General features: G+C 34.8%; 1 protein-coding gene and 1 long non-coding RNA gene across 2 annotated transcripts; one reads left to right on the forward strand and one right to left on the reverse strand.

Annotated features, from left to right (window-relative positions):
• The first annotated feature begins 534 nt into the window (after nucleotides 1–534).
• On the forward strand, nucleotides 535–8,720 carry LOC135086603 (gamma-soluble NSF attachment protein). The gene is made up of 8 exons (XM_063981354.1): nucleotides 535–769; nucleotides 3,790–3,857; nucleotides 4,225–4,379; nucleotides 6,525–6,680; nucleotides 6,796–6,866; nucleotides 7,076–7,223; nucleotides 7,408–7,686; nucleotides 8,267–8,720. The coding sequence occupies exons 1-8, from the start codon at nucleotides 717–719 to the stop codon at nucleotides 8,354–8,356; spliced, it is 1,020 nt and encodes a 339-aa protein (XP_063837424.1). The 5' UTR covers nucleotides 535–716; the 3' UTR covers nucleotides 8,357–8,720.
• A 2,009-nt stretch (nucleotides 8,721–10,729) lies between these two features.
• On the reverse strand, nucleotides 10,730–16,785 carry LOC135086604 (uncharacterized). Its single transcript, XR_010260541.1, has 2 exons — nucleotides 16,464–16,785; nucleotides 10,730–16,094 (listed from the first exon to the last, which is right to left on the reverse strand). It is a non-coding gene; the product is annotated as an uncharacterized LOC135086604 (long non-coding RNA).
• Between the last annotated feature and the right edge of the window lie 947 nt (nucleotides 16,786–17,732).

Here is a 17,732-nt window from a genome sequence, read left to right on the forward strand (position 1 = left end):
CATGAGTACTGAATCATATTCGATTTTGATTTAAATTTATTACGTGGCACTTATTATGTCAAAAAAATAATTTTTAGTGTTAGTAAGGAGCATAAAACTTGCAATTTTTAACTAATTATATTTTTTATTCCTTAAAGTATACTTTAGTAACTAATCTTCAATATAAACATCGGAAGTTATCTTTGGATAACTTTAAAGATTTGTCTTTAAGCATCTTAGCAGGGCAAATGAAAATGCGTTTTTTCGCTCTCCTGTTAAATTTGCTCCGCTGCACTAGTAAGTGCATAACCATAGTAATGGTTCAGCCGTGAAGTCCCGCCATTTTTAAACTTTGAAACTCATTAAAATATTTCTGATATCAGCGCCATCTCTGTCTGATTTGCATAATGATGGTATTAGTAGATTTTTCTAATTTGTACTGGTCACATTTTATGCTCATATCCCATTTTTCAAATCACAAATGAAAAATATGTCCAGTCATGTATTTTGTCTATGGTTTTGCGAACGTCACTAACGTCATTCGGCCTACTTTGACAATGACAAACGCATCCGCGACATTTGTTTGTGGTTTGCTTTTGTGCTTGTTGCTGAAGTTGAAAGCGAATAGGTACATGTAGTATTGATTTTTCAGTAGTGAGTGATTATACCTTCCGTCAGTTTGGTATCATAATTTGTGAAAGGGTAATTATACATTGCAAATAATATACTTAATCACAATGGCTGATAAAATTCAACAAGCTGAAAATCATATCAAAAATGCTGAGAAGGCGTAAGTATTTTAATAGTATTACGTGGTACACTTCAGTAAATATTGGTTTTTGTCAACATATTGTTAGGGCTTAGCAAATGTATATGTCACCGGAAAATAACAAGACTCGTAAGTTGATCAATTTTCTAGGTAGTTGATCAACTTTCGGAAAATAATAAACGGCAGTTGAAATGTACTATTTAACGCATTGAATTTTAGTTAATTGGTCAACTTACGGTACCTAGCCGTAATTTAATAATTAACTATATTGCTACAAGTAAAATCATCCACAAATGGGCCAATCGTTGCCCAGTGTACTATTTGACGGTACACTATTATCCGTCACTTAATACACTTTTCTCTGATTGGTCGACAGCATTAATTATAAGCATTTAGCAAGTGTTTATTCATAGAGTTACAAACACTTAGATTTTATTTATGTTGTTTTAATATTTATATTTTAGAGATAGGGATATTAAAGTTCGTCTATGCTATACAGCCCATGTTAACATGGGCATATAAATGGTATGGTGAAGTCAGAAAATTTATATCTTCACTTTAATTATTTTAATTTTCATACAAATCGGATTTTATAAAATTTATTTTGTATGAAAATTTAAAAAATTAAAATGATCATATCAATTTTCTGACTTCACCATACCATTTATATGACCATGTTAACATGGGCTAGTGTCGGCTCATATACCCATTTACCTAACACCCTGTATAGTTAAATAAATGAAAAATGTTTAAAAAAATATATTGGAGCTCAGAGTTTTATTATTGTAAGTTATATTAATAACAAGTATTATAATCAGTTTAATCAGTCAGTACAATCAGTCTGAATATCTAATATTTGTATTTGTATTTTACTTATTACTACATGTTAATAATTTATGGCATCTAGAGTTACACAAAACTTTGGCTTTTTTGCAATTACACCTGTTACTTACACATAGTTTATTTTTAGTCTTTGCAATTGCATTGTTTTATTCCTTCCAGCGAAATTGCAGTGACGCAGAGAATTATTAGACTGACTGAGAATTGATATCGTTGCCTTGCCCACCGAATGACGAACATTTTGGATTTTTTCACTTATTTTCTGTAGATTTTTTATTTTCTGTTTATTTTCTACTTAGCCCACTGTAGTACTTTTGTAACTCTGCATCAAAGTGTTCTCGATCGACAAAACTAGTATTGCTCACTGATTGTTCGTTTATTTCTACCACTACAGACTTAATTTCACTCATCATAAATAAAAAGACGCGTTATAATGAGAATGATTACCAAACAAAACAACAAAAAATTGCTAATTTTACTACTGTAAATAAAGAATAATGTAATGGCGGCGGCCGGGTGGCGGGGAGCGGTATAAAAGCACGTGAGTCTTTTAACCAATCAACGTACACCTTGCCTTTGTCGGATGATTTAACGGCAAGACGCCGTAAATTAATCAACTTACTAAAATACATACGTTAAATAGTACATTTCAAATGCCATTTATTATTTTCCGAGAGTTGATCAACTACCTAGAAAATTGATCAACTTACGAGTCTTGTTATTTTCCGGTGACATATACATACAACAACACATAAGTTCAGTTTTGAAGTTAGTGTTTTTGTAGATGAATGTCCAAATTGTACCTTATTGCAGTCATTTGAAGGCAGATGAATAATTTGAGCAATACCTAACACTATCCATCTACTATCTTGTTTTTCTTTGTTTATACCATTTTGAGGTCTAGTCAATCCCTATAAAATATTGTAATGATTTAGTGTAGTATGAAATGCCTGTACAATAAACTCAGGGGACTAAAATCACAATTTTTTGGCTTGTTGACACATCTGAGTGTTAAGGTGCTCATTTTGTTTTAATGTTTTTACTTTTTTAGGAAGTTGAATTTAAAAAGCCATTTTTGTTGCTGCCTCATAATAAGAAATATTTTGTCATGTCCTATTCGCCCTCTAGCCATATGGCCATATGGTATACTTAGAATGATCAAACCAAAAATGAATTAAGTAAAGCAACAGCAGGAAGCCTTATGTAGGTTACAACAATGGCTATCTTAATCCAGGTGTTAAGACTTAATAAAGCACCATAAACAAGCTTTACAATAAATGCTTCATACACAGTTCTCTGTCGAACTAACTAATCATGCCCTCAGATATAATAAAGAATTTTAAATTATTTTTTTGGAAAATTATATTTATTCAAGTCTGAAATATTCCACTGTCCTAGCCCTGGACCACAGAAGCATACAATCAAGGCTGACTGATTTTGCTAGTTTTAGTATTTTTCTTTCTTCAAATCTTATATCAAACAAAATATATTGCAAATATAGCCAAAAAAGGTCAGGTTGGTCCAATGGATTTGTTGTTTTTTTTAATCCACAACGAGGAAGCTCTTGGCCTGTATCTCACCTGATGGTAAGTGACGATCAGGCCGATCAACTTTGATTTTACAGACAAATGATGCCAACTATTGAATTTGCTTTGTTTTTCACTTTGATAGTTATTCTAACCATGGATGTTTTGTTACTATGCTACAAATCTGTTACAAGTGCCTGAAGCAACATACCCGGATTCAACTCCCACAAATGACACTATGAACACTATCAAATCAATAGAGTTCGTTGCAGTAGTCAATGATAGGCATGTTATTTGATATGATGATTTCAGACCTTAGCCTTTCATGCATGTGTATGTGCAGACGACGGCACGTCAAGGTAACCACTGTGGGTTCTTTTGCAGTTGCAATAGGGGCGAGTTTGCAACAAAAATGGGTTATCTGATGTGCTGTCGTGTGTACATGCAGTCACTTCCTATGAGTTTTCAAATTCTTGTATTCAGTTACATGCTAACTTACAATCTTATGGATTAATAAAGGTATATTAGCTATATTTTAGAAAGAATGTGGTCTCTTTTTGCATATTGGAAGATGGCAAATAGAAAAGCTGGTTTTAATATGGGAGACACACCCAACTCACACTTGACTGGTTTCAAAATCAGAGGAAAATTAGTTAATACTGTTCTATTTTACAGATTGAAGTCGACTTTTTTTCGGTGGAAGCCTGACTATGACTCTGCTGCAGATGCATTTACTCAAGCGGGTAAGTATTTATTTCTTCATAGTATGTTCGTTTTACCGATAAATCCCTTACAATGTTAATATATTGGCACATAGGGAACCTAGCGTAAAGTACCTACTGTATGTCTTCAAACATACTTCTTGCATCCTCCATACGGAGCATGGACAGTGGACCAAATGCCACGCGTGCGCTTCTGTACACGTAAGCCAGCTGGAACCCCCCTGTAAATTTCCATGCAAAAATATTGTTATCTCCTACATACACTTACCTTGTTTCGTTTTTAAAAGTGACTAACATGTGATGAATTGTCCTTTATTGATTTCGACATTGCATTGTTGCAATATACTCCTGGAATAATAACAATACAAGTATCATATTTTCTTTGCAGCTCAGTGCTATAGAATTGTGCGTGACCAAAAAAAAGTGAAAGAATTTTACGCGAAGGCGGCGGAATGTCACATTCGGAATAATGCGTTGTTCCATGCCGGCAAGTGCTTGGAGACGGCAATGATGGCTTGCAAAGAAACGTGTGCCGCGGATGAGGTATGTTCCTTTCAAAAGGCTACAACCCGGTCGAGTTAACTGCGTAACTGGCGGTCGTGACGTCACATACAGTCGTGGTCAACTAATTAGGGACGTTATATGACTAAAACACAAGACCGTCTCTCCAGTCCGAAAAAAAAATCTTCACGAGGCTTTGTAGCTTGTGCCTATTAATAACAAGTAATTTGGCTAGTATTCTAAATATTTACAGGCCAGAAGAGAAACTAGCTAGTTGCGATCAATATTTTTAAAATAGATAAATCATTGCCACCTACACATTTATTGACCTAGGGATGGACAACTAATTAGGGACACGTAACACTTTCACTGTAAATGTAAATAAATTGGAAATTATTTAAGTGTTTATTACATAAAAAGTTTTCATTAATAAATATAGAATACAAAACAAAATCATCAAACGTATTTTTATAACCAATATGGTAGGTTTTGTTGGTTATAACCATTTAACATCGGCGCGGCATGGATGCAATCAAATCATTACAGGTTTTTAAAGAAATAATATTCCAAACACCATGAAATGCCACGAAAAGCTGATTTTTAGTGCCAGTACGTTGAGCTGCAACTTTTTCCTTCGTTTCATACCATAAGCTCTATAGTGCTTTTAAGTCTGAGTTGTTTTCGGGCCAATCTAGTACCGTCACTGACTGTTGCGCTAGGAACGATTAAACAGAGAACGCGGTATGTTTTGGGTCGTTATCGTGTTGAAATGTTCATGAGACTGGTAAGACTTCTTCAGCATACGATAGCATCGTTTTCTCCAATATTTATTTGAATTGGAATTGCTCAAGTTTAACTTCAGTTCTTTTTATAGGTTACACTCTATGTCCAGAAAAACAGCCCCAGATTTTAATATTGCCGCCACTATGTTTCACCTGCTTCTTCGTTTACTTTGGTATCATTTCGGACTTTACAGGTCGTCGCACGTATTGTCTGTCATCGGATGAAATAAGATTTATCTTGGTCTCATCAGAAAACAGCACATTTATCCATTGAGCAAAAGCCTAATGTTCATACTTTCTTGCAAACTCCAATCTTGCTTCTTTGTGTTCCATCTTCAGTAGTGGAACTTTTCGAGGAACTCTTCCTACAAGCTTTGCCTCCACCAGTCGCCTTCTGACGGTCCTCGCAGATACTCCAGCAGTCGGTTCTGGTCCAAAAATCTCGCTCTTGATCAGAACGGAACCCTTAAAGGGGTCTCTCTTTGCGAGAGTGACCATTCTGCGATCATCTTGTGGAGTTGTTTTTATTGGCCTCTTCCTTCTAGGCATACTTTCTGTGGTTTCATGATTTTGAAATAAGCCACTGCATCGTAGATTCATGTTTTGGAACATTTCAGATGATCTGCAATTTACCGGTATGGCCATCCACACTGATAAAGATTGATTATAACTTAGCGCATTGTTGCTTTTCTTTCACCCCATTACCTTTAATAATTTGATGAGTTTTTAACTCGCAAGATAAGAATATCACTTTTCAAATTGACGCCGAAATTACAAATGAACAGAATAAAAGTTATTACTTTTTATTTTTTTTAATTTAGATGGAAAAACTTAAGCGTCCCTAATTAGGTGGCCAGACCGTCCGTTCATAATTCATGTGATTTTATTAAGATTTTTTATTAAGTTAGTAAGTTTTTTTTGTTGTTATTGTATTCTATAAATAGAGTACTTTATAGTCAATATGTTTACAAAGTAACAGTCAGTAATATCGAATGAAGCTCACAATAATAAATATGAACACTTAGTATTAGTATTCTATCTGTCCCTAATTAGTTGACCACGACTGTATACGTTCTAGAACGGATAGGGCGAACGCAGCGAGGTCTGCGGGTAAGTGGGAGGGAGAGTTGCAATCCAGCGAAGTACGCAGTTAACTCGATCGGGTTGTACTTGATCAGCACTCTACCAGTTTCTTCCATTAATCAAAATACAGTTTACTATTTATTTCTCAAAAGTACTTTCCTCGGCTTATTCCACTATTCATTTAGTGAACTTTTTTGTTACAACGGGGAATAGTGGAATAAGCCCTTTCCTCAGCTCTAAAAAGTACATATATTAGTCCTTTTCTATCGTGTTATGTTTTAATTTTGATTTTGTTCTAATAAATGTATACCTATTGGCGTAGATTTTTACAATGGCTTCGGATGCATCTACGTATTATCAACAATATGGGTCAGGAGACGCTGGTGCCGGCGTGCTTGAGAAGGCAGCCAAGATTCTGGAGGAGAATGATCCAGAGAAAGCTGTTAAATTATATCAGATGGCGGCAGATGTGTCGTCGGTAAGTATGTCATTATTAATTAATCCTTTCAGTGGACAGCTCTATATGTACATTAATTTGTCGACTAAACTTAGATTTATGAGGAGAATTTTTTTGACCTCCAGTTGTTTTTCAGACCGAGAGTAGTCAACATCAAGGTGCGGAATATATGCGCAAGTCTTCTCGGATACTTACCCGTCTTGAACTGTAAGTATGATCGATTATTGAACAATAAAATACGACCGAACTTAACAATCTACCTACAGGATACTACTGTTTTATGTACCTACATACATTTATATCTTTTGCAATTTTGCTTATAAAACAAAGCTCTGGAAGTGAGAAGTTTTCAAACTTTTTTTATAGTGGTTTAAGTTTAACGCTTTGGCATATGTATTAAAATACCCTTTTTGAAGGTTTGACCAGGCCGTGGACAGCTTGAGGCGTGAGATTGGGTACAACTTGGAGCACGGCAACTACGGTGCGGTCGGCCGTCTCGTGGTCGCCATTGTGATAGTGCAGCTCGCTAGGGGAGACCCGGTGGCTGCTGAGAAGGCTTACAAGGTTAGTCAATGAAACAATGACTTCGACCTATTGTCGAAGTCAGAAGGATAATTTGTTGATTTTTCTTTCTTTTGTCTAGACATCTAACGGATTGTTAACAAACTGAATGCGCCTAGTGTTTTATCTCGCGCAATGTTTCCTACAAGAAACGTAATAGCAATGTTGACGCGCCGTGTTTATGCAGGAGTGGGGCAACAATTGCGAGGCGGCCGAGTCCACTACTCTGGAGCAGTTGCTCCAAGCTTACGACGAGGAGGACCGCGCGGGGGCCAGGGCCGCGCTTTCGTCGCCTTTCATCAGGAGCATGGATGTGGAATACTCCAGATTGGCCATGACGGTCCCGCTGCCCGAGGGCATTGAGCCGGCTCCGAGCGCCGGGGTCCGTGAGAACGCGGCGCCGTCTTACGTCAGCGCCAACGTAGCGGCTTCGGCCGGCCCGGCTCCGTCTTGCAGCGGCGCTGCGGTAAGTTTCTTATTTATTGCTGGTTTCAGAATTTCATGTTTTTACTTAGAACATTCTCACGCGTAGGTAAAATACACTCGCGAGCAAAAATATGGAAACACCCTATTTGTTCCGAGCGATCATAAGAACTAAATGACTCATAGAAGATCAATAAAAATGGTACCATTTAAGAGGTGATATTATAAACTTAAAATTGACACCATAGATACATACAATACATGGTCATTCAGTTCTTAAGATCGCTCGGAACATAAAGGTGTGATTCCATACTTTTGCTCGTAAGTATAGAATACTACGCATCTATTTCGTGGATTTTCTGCATTTTTTTTATCCACATCGAGGAAGCTCTTTAGAATAAGTTGATTCTGCTTGTCCCAATGGTTGACTGCAAAATAATGCCTTATTAAGGACGCTTTTTGTACTTTGATATTTTGTGCAATAAAAAACACTCAAAACTCATTTATTTTTGCAAATAGGCTTTTAAAAAGCACTTTACACGTCCCAGTTTAAAAGTGCAAGTTAAAAAAATAAAGTTTAAAATAAATAAATCATACTGAACGCTAATTGTTATTTCTACTAGAAATACTCGGAGGATGGAGAAGAAGAGTCTCCGTACGAGGCAGTTACGTATGACAACAAGAAGGCCGACGACGAAGACGGATTATGTTAAGATGTAAGATTGTAAATATCTATATTGGATTCTGTATGTTGCTATATGCACAATATGTATAAACGAGATGAGTGGCCATTATTATGGGGCGTAGTGTTGTTGTTATAAGTAGCCATTATCATGATCAAAATGGTCTTTAGTCAGCCTAATGTTAATTAATTGTAGTACTTGGTCTTCTTTGTTAGTCATTTTGAACTTTTCTCTTAACAACTAAGCTAGTTATCGCTCCCAGATTGCTGCAGAGAACCAAAATGTCGTCTGCTTCAAACTCAAGCTTTCTGCATTTAGATTAAGGTATTGTATTCATTACTTTTAAGAAAGCTATACCTAGACATCGATTTTAGTAAATAAAGGAATCTACTTATTTTCGCATTTTTCATGTGTCATTCATAAATCGTTCTTTGTGTTTACTATTAAATAAGGTATATATTTTTTTACGTAAGCGGCACAGTTTCGCTACGTTTGTATTCCAAGAGCAATAATGAAAAATGTGAATGAAGACCCTGTATAGTAGGGCATAAGCGACGTAGCTTAATGTTGGATTGGTGATGTGGCAATGCCAGCCTTATGAGTAAATTAGAAAGCAAAATGAATACCATTTTGTTCTATTGATTAAGTACTATTGGCAAAGAAGTAAAAACTATTGATCATTTTTTTCAACATTGGCATCTTCGCTAAGGATTGATGGAATATATGCATAAATTATTTTTTATTGCCATTGCTATAAGTTTAATTATAGAAGGCTTGTTGACGTATAAGGTTATAGTGGTTAGGCCTACCAGAATCTCATGGCAAATGGGGAAAATAAATTTTGTTGTTTTACGATCTTGATACCGTTTAGTTTTTATTTATGATTTTAATATTAATTAACTGGAAGTACGAATATACATTTTAGGTCTGTGTATGAAGAATGTAGCAACAACATAGGAAAATATGTCTTGAAATATAAGTACAGTAGAATCTCGATTTTCCGAGCTTCGATTATCCGGACATCCGATTATCCAGACTCATTCTCCGGTTTAAAGAATTTAATCATAAGAACAGGTAGTTCACTTACATGAGATCTCGTTTTTGATCTACATAAACGTGTTAACCACTAAAAAAAAAACGAAAGTGGAATTTTTAGCGAATATTTTCCGTGCGACATCAACTGTATTGTGGCTCGCAATACTGCAATAGTTTACACTGCGGCACCCATCGAGCTACGCGGATCGCAATAATTGAAAACAATATTATTAACTCGTTTGAGATGTAAGTGACTTTTTCGACATTTTCACTAAAATAACAAATGGTTATGAAGATATCATGCCATATTCTGGTAGACCTATTACTATTATTTTCCGAATAGTCCGGCAAATGCTACAGTTTGCTGGTTATTTTGCTTACGTAGTTTAGGAGTTGTACCTATTATTTTGTATTTATAAGAATAATTATATAAACGTTATGTATAATATCAAATATAAATATTATGGTTGCTTAGTATAAAGTTTATAATTATACACACTATATCGTGCGAGATTGTTACATTTAACTTGAAAGGTTTTATTTTATTATTTGATAAATATATTTTTATTGTATCAACCTACTCGTACCTAACCTACTTGACTTTTGCATTGTAGATGCCGTCCATTTTATTTCCTATTTGTATTCAGGAATCCTGTAGTAAAAAATAGATAATGATTCTTTTAACAGTATATTGTTATGTTGCCCAAAAATACTTCACATAAAGTAAAATACTTTTTTAAACTTCATATTTTAGACTAAATGCGTAGCTATGCTATAATAATTATTGCTACCGCGTCGCTTCTTTAGTAAAATTATTGTAGTTATCATTCAATTTGTCTTTAAATTAAATTTCTATTAAGTGAAGTTGTATGTTGGCTTGTAAATATAGGGGGGTATGGAACTAATGATACAATTTTAAAAACTATTACATTGAGTATAGTATAATTTTGAAGTAACTATGAAGTTAGTGAGATTCTTTAGCAAATTGTAATGCGCTAGACTACTTTTGAGCACTTTGGCTCAATATATATTATATTTGGAGTAGGTAGAGTAAATAATCTAGGGTCATCATTTAGTCACATTCACATGTTTAAAAGTGTAATTGGCTACATGACTTGATTATAAAAGTTTTGTCATTTATGCGAAAAGTAGGAAGATGACCCTATTTATGCAAAAAAATAGCATTTCATAATAAATAAAATATACTTACGTGCCCATATCAACTAAGTGTATTCAGCTAAGTAACTTGATGTATGAACAACATACAAAACCATTAAAAATCCCTGTACCTACTTCACAGCATTGTGTGATTCATGTTATTAAAATTATATTCTATGTAAGCAGCAGAATAAATGAAATAAATGTGAATCCAATAAAACGAATTTTTATTTATATCATATTTTACACATACATTCTATTTTTATATCTATTTCTACACTATTACAAACTAAAACATGTAGGATACATTTATTTTCGTCACTAAAAGGTCACGATTAAAAACAATCCACTTTGTGGAGACTGCAGCAAGTAAAATTACTTACACAGCACACAAATACACTTATGTACTTCAAACCACCACACGCTTGTCATTAGTAAGATGCTTGTCTATGGAATTGAGAGATTCACGATTTTTTCACGATATTTCCATGAAAATAATGGCTTTTCATCGGCGCGCCGATGAAGTCATGAAGAAGTAAATTTTTTAACCAACTTGCAATTTCATTCTTAAATTCCGAGTTAGTAAAAGGGTGTGGTAACTTTTCTGTTAGGACATAACAAAGATATTAATTATAATGAATAAATAATTGGTGTGATGATACAGATTAGAGATGAAACAGATATCCGGTAACTATCCGGTAGGCCGGATATCCGGCCTAAATTTACTATCCGGCCGGATACCGGATAGTAACTCACTATCCGGCCGGATACCGGATATTAAAAAACTACGAAAATTTCCTAATAATAAAATGAAATGCATTAATCTTTGAGGTAAATGTCAATAAAATGGCGTACAATAATGACGAATTTCATTTAAAGTCCAAAAAGTTACAAAAAAGCCATATTAAGGCCTTTCAAAAAACTAATTTATTTTTCTGAGCTATTCACTCTAATGATGATATCTGATAATGTCGAAATATTTCCAAATAAAATAGGCGATCTTTTTTTTCACTGATGGTCTGATGACATGATGCAGTTCAGTCAGATTACGCAGCAAGTAAACTAATTTAATTTTCGCTATTCAATCACACACTCACGATAGCAACCGAAATCGCCCGAATTGATCTGCCTCCTAGATAAGTGGCAAAATCTGACATTCTATTCGGACGGATTCGATTTTCGAAAAGTGTGACTAGTCTAGTCTACTAATAGATCCACTGATCGCGTTCGAAGCACATGTGCGGCGCTAAACTCGTCACGACATGCAACGAGACAATGGGCCAACTATCCGGCCACCGGATATCCAGCTATCCGGCCTAGCAGCTGGCCGGATATCCGGTATCCGGTATCCGGCCAAACAACTATCCGTTTCATCTCTAATACAGATACAGATTAGATAAGTATTAAATAATTTCACTTAATATAAAATTAATAATAGCTAATACACTGTTCAGGACATGTGAAGTGAAGAAGAATAGGAAATCATTTGAGGGTAGGCCATTCAGAACCGAAGAACAGAAGAAAATGAAAACAGAACAGACGAACAACAGAAACAGAAGAACAGAGGGTACCTCATTGGAGACTATTATGTCATGGTAACAGTGAGTCGTACAAAAGTTTTGAATCTGCTGGGCAGCGGTCCCCGCTGAGTAAGAATAGATGTTATAACTACTAATTTAAAAAATCGCTCTTTTATTAGTTTGACCGCTAAAGAGCTAAGAGACGACATTGAAATGGCTGTACCGATTTTGATGAAACATGTCTAAGAACCACCGCCACTAGAAAACCTGCTTTCAAACACAAGACTACATCCAAATCGGTTCACCCGTTTAAGAGCAACGGTGCTAACAAACAGACACACTGCGGTCAAACTTATAACAGCCCTTTTTGAACCAGGGGTTAAAAACTTAAAATGTGACCAGTAAGAATGAGATAGTTATGGACAGTAATAGGACATGGACAGTATTAGGACATGGACACTTTGATGTATTGTTGTTGTTAGTATTGTCACTTAATCCCTTGTTAAAAATTACTAAATAATGGTTGTGTATCTCAAACGCTGTCCGATACAGTCTGGCCATGTCACATTGGAAGCAGCCATTGTGTAGACGTATCTTATTATATTTAAACTTTATGAATAAGGTACATATTGTGATGTTTTACTTTATTGTCACATTACTATGATAAAATGAAGTTTTTATATTAAAACTTTAGTAAACAGCATGTGATAGTAAAAAGCAGTCAATGTGATTGTAAAAAGAGGTTACGTCGAAACCAATGTATTATGGATCGACTTTCCTAGTACGACATCTCTCTTGTTGTAATAAGAATGTTGATTTTATCAATCTTATTTAAAAGTTTTTTAAATCAATCCAGGCTGACACACAAGTAAATTAAGGCTAGCAAAGCATACAATAGTAACTATTAAACATAAACTTAAGTGTAACATTCGCATTGCAGCCAAAAGTGAATTGTCATTATACCTATCATACATTTTAAATTCTGTCCGTTTTCACTGGAGAGAGAAAGAGCGAAATTATTAATCTTTCAATGAATAAATTCAAATGATTAAAACATTAATTGAGGCAGTCAGCGCAAAAGTGGCCTAAGCTTAACATATTAGTATGGAGCCTAAACTTGGTTAGGCCACTTTTATATTGCTTCGTAGGCAAAAACAATGCGCGCAAAAAGAATATTTACAGCGCCCCATCTCTTAACTAAGGGTGAAAGCCGCTTTAGCAACAAAATTTATTAGGTTTTGAATAAATTGCAATAGATCAGTATGAATATGAAAAATGTGGGTTAGGCCACTTTTGCGCTGACGGCCTCAATTCACTCGTAATAAAAAAAAGATATGCTGCACATAATAATATCTTTTTTTCATAATAAACAAAGAAAGTAAATATAATTTTTTATAAGATTTTAATCAGCATTGCATATTATTACTTATTATTATGTCTAGTTATATGATATCAATTTGTCAGTCTATAGCCACTCAAAATATTGGATTGTATGTGCTTATTGTATATTCTACCATAAATATATTTATTGTTTTACGTTACATAAGTTACAATCACAACAACTGAAAGCAGAAAAAAATAATTTATTGGGATGACTAGCATGCCGCATGTACTGTAATCTACCTTATTGAATGTTAAAATTAGTTGTGGTTGGTAAATTGTCACTACACCTTATACTTTTAATTTTCAAATACGACACTACAGGCACAGAACTTAATAGTACTACAAACTTTAAGATATAATTTATAATAGGCATCAATCAAAGGCTTGTGACTGAGCATATACATTTAAAAATTAATAAAATTATATTCTTTGTATAATAAAGATTGTCAAACTTATGTTCTAGTTTTTAAAAAGGTGGTTATCACCAATTGGCAGAAAATTTCAATTTGTAAACATTATGTCAGTAGATTAAAATAGTTTATTCTAAAATGAATTTAAATTTATAGATAGGAACAACAGCTCTATGACCATTGCAAATTAGACGCTGATCAATTGTTATGTTACTGTATAATTAAAGTAATCAGCATACAATTAGAATAACAAAAACTTGCAGACTATCAGCTTCTGAAGATTTATCACAAACCTTTAGTTGATAAAATATTTTCTGTATAGCAAAAATATTTTGTCAGATGTGAGAATCATTTTAAATCTTTTATGTCATTAACTTATTCTAACATGTTTTCAGATATTTTGAGTACTAAATAGTCCAGTAGAATTAGCTTTTAAATCGGAAATAATTCCTACAAAAGATTTTATTGCTTTAATGGCTTCATTGGTTGCCCATTAAGACTCTCCTAAGTTTTCGACTTCGACGGAGTTGTGCTTAAGTGGTGGGGGCCCCCGAAAGGGGCGCTTTTTCGGTTTTCCAGTTATACCGCGTAAAGGACTTACCCTATCGAAAAGTGGTCTTCCTGATGGTTGAAGGGCATTTAATTCTGCATTAAATAAGACCAAATTCATATGTTTTGAACAAACCGTTCTCGTGCAGATGTTCGGCAAAGTAGAAAATATGTGTATAATTAATGACCCTCTCCACGTCCAATGGCTCGTTACCCGCAGGCTTCCAAGTCTTGAAAAGGAGCGCCTCAACCAGTGTAACCCTATCAAGGAATACGAGCTGGATTCGCCGATCCTTGTTCGTCCCAGCCGTTCCTTAACTGCGGTTGCTGCACCTCTTCCTGGCACTCACCTGAACGACTCTGTGTTACCTACTGTGGCTGCCCCTCTTCCTTGTATCCTCTTGCATGACTACGTTGCCTAGCCGTATGCCTGGTCTAAGGTTTGACGCCAAAAATCAACAACAACAAGTTCATATTAAAACGCTGAAGAGTTTTTGATTGTTTGTTTGAACGCGCTAATCTCAAGAATTACTCGTTTGATTGAAATAATAATTTTTGTGTTGAATAGCTCATAAATTGAGGAAGGCTATAGGATATATACAATCACTCTACGACTAATAGAGCCGAAGCAGTAAAGAAAAATGTTGCAAGCACGGAAAATAGTATTTAAACTATTTTCACGCGTGCGAATTTGATTTTGTGGCGTCGAACCTTGGACCAGGCATACGGCTAGGCAACGTAGTCGTGCAGGACGCTGCAAGGAAGAGGGACAGCCACAGTAGGTAACACAGGGTCGTTCAGGAGAGTGCAAGGAAGAGGTGCACCAACCGCAGTTAAGGAACGGCTGGGACGCACAAGGATAGGCGCATCAAGCTCGTAAGCCTTGATAGGGTTACACTGGTTGAGGTGGCCCTTTTCAAGACTTGGAAGCCTGTGGGTAACAAGCCATTGGACGTGGAGAGGGTCATTAATTATACGTATATTTTCTACTTTTCCGAACTTTAGCGCGGGAACGGTTTGTCCAAACATTTGGATTTGGTCTTATTCAATGCAGGATTAAGTGCCCTTCAACCGTCATGAAGACCACTTTTTGATAGGGTAAGTCCTTTACGCGGTATAACCGGAAAACCGAAAAAACCCCCCTTTCGGGGGCCCCCACCACTTAAGCACAACTCCGTCGAAGTCGAAAACTTAGGAGAGTCTTAATGGGCAACCAATGAAGCCATTAAAGCAAAAAAATCTTTTGTAGGAATTATTTCCGATTTAATCAATTTTTGTGTTTAATTCTACTGGCCTAAAACTAAGACTGAATATTTTTATGACTGAACATGGAGTGTATGTATGGAGGTACCATAGGTGGAACTGTTGATGTCGAATCAGGTACAGGTTCTTTTTCTTTGTTATTTTTTGTTTTTCTAAATTGAAAACCATTTTTACGGAGTATTTTACGCAATGTTTCTCGTGAACCTTTGAAGTTTATTTCATCTTTTAAGATCTGCAACAGCTTATTAATGGTAGGCACCTCTTTCTTGAATGCATAGAATTCATGTATTTTCCGTCTAATTACTTGTAAATCATATTCATCAACTTCAATTTTTCCTTTTGTGCGTACTCTCTTCTTTGGGGACTTCTTTAATGTCTCTGGATCAAGTAGACCTTGCTCAACCAGTCTTGCTTCTTTTACAATGTTCAATACTGTACGTTCTGATACACCTGCAATCAAAAAATATGCCATGATGTTGTGCATTATACTTAGGCATGTCATTTATTATGAGTCATTTGTTATGCCATACAACAATATTTTGTGGATATTTATGTTTAGGATTTGTACCTATGATGGCCACTGACTGAACTATAGTTCATGTAAAGCAAAAGTGATTTTATACTTAGTTGTTAACACGTAAAAATATAGCTTGGTGAGTAGATACAACAAGACAAATAGCCAGAAAATAAGTCAATAAATGTGCCCGGGACTATCAGCTTTTTACTCGCAGGATATTTATCATTAATTTAATAGGTAAATGTTAATTTTTAGTGCTACATTTCGTAAAATTATCAAGAAATTACTGCTGCAATGCTCACCAGTGGCCGCAGAAACTCTTACGTACACTTTACTGAGAGGAATTATAGGCACTTGCATTCGCTTTTCCTCGTCCATAAACTCTTTCACCTTTAAAATTATCTCACGCACTTCACTGGTAATATTTTTAGGCATTTTGTATTAATACAAAAGTGTTAAATACAAACAAAAACACTCATCAATGGCAATGCAATGGCCGATTTTTGTTGTCACAGAAAGTGTCATTTTCGTTTGGTTTGGCGTTTGGCAAATTTTTTTTTGGTTCGATTCTTCTTGGCAAGGGCATCATACTATACAGCCTAGGCCCCGATTGCGCTAAATATTTTCAACTACAACGCGACTATACAGTGTGAGTCACGTTAAAGTGTACATATGAAAATAGATGAAACTAGACCTATTTTTATCGACAAAAAAGAGGTCAAAAATTTTTTGAGATTTTTTTTTAATTTTTTATGGAATTTTTTTTCTTCCAATTACTTATTGTAAAGAAAACGTAATAACTTTTAAACTAAGCGGTATATCCTGATAAAATAAAAACAGTAATAATGCTAAATAACAGGTGATACTAAAAAAAATACAAACAATACACAAAAAATGCCAACAAGTAATAAAAAATGATACTTTTTGAAAAAAATCTGCTTAAAAATTCGTGTTTTTTTGGTTATTTGATAAATTTCTCCAAAAAATGCCCCTATAACAGGTAGTTTTTATTGTTTTGTATTATTCTCTATCGTATTACCTTTGTTAAACCAAAAATCGCATGTCTCTATCCCTATCACAACATTTGCTATGATCGTTTGAACTAAGCCTCTCCGGGCGCGCCATTCAACGCTTCGTTAACAACGAAACTGAAAATGGCTCTAGATTTGTAATTTTGATAAAGACAAGTTAGATTTCAAGTAAAAACAAAAGCTTTCGAAGTAAAATAAGCATTTTAGTTAAAATTAAAATTGTCCCTACCTGTAGAGGAGAATAATGTTGTGGTAGGCCTTTGTTCAAACTATCATAGCAAATGTTGTGATAGGGATAGAGACATGCAATTTTTGGTTTTACAAAGGTAATACGATAGAAAATAATACACAACAATAAAAACCACCTGTTATAGGGGCATTTTTTGGAGAAATTTATCAAATAACCAAAAAAACACGAATTTTTAAGCAGATTTTTTTTCAAAAAGTATCATTTTTTATTATTTGTTGGCATTTTTTGTGTATTGTATGTATTTTTTTAGTATTGCCTGTTATTTAGCATTATTACTATTTTTATTTTAT

This window comes from Ostrinia nubilalis, chromosome Z, assembly GCF_963855985.1.
Source record: "Ostrinia nubilalis chromosome Z, ilOstNubi1.1, whole genome shotgun sequence".
In the NCBI taxonomy this organism is placed as follows: domain Eukaryota; kingdom Metazoa; phylum Arthropoda; class Insecta; order Lepidoptera; family Crambidae; genus Ostrinia; species Ostrinia nubilalis.

Coding starts and splice junctions, on each gene's coding strand:
- LOC135086603 (XM_063981354.1), top strand. CDS start 717: ATGGCTGATAAAATTCAACAAGCTGAAAATCATATCAAAAATGCTGAG. Junction 3,858..4,224: donor AGATGCATTTACTCAAGCGG/GTAAGTATTTAT, acceptor TTTTCTTTGCAG/CTCAGTGCTATAGAATTGTG. Junction 6,867..7,075: donor ATACTTACCCGTCTTGAACT/GTAAGTATGATC, acceptor CCCTTTTTGAAG/GTTTGACCAGGCCGTGGACA.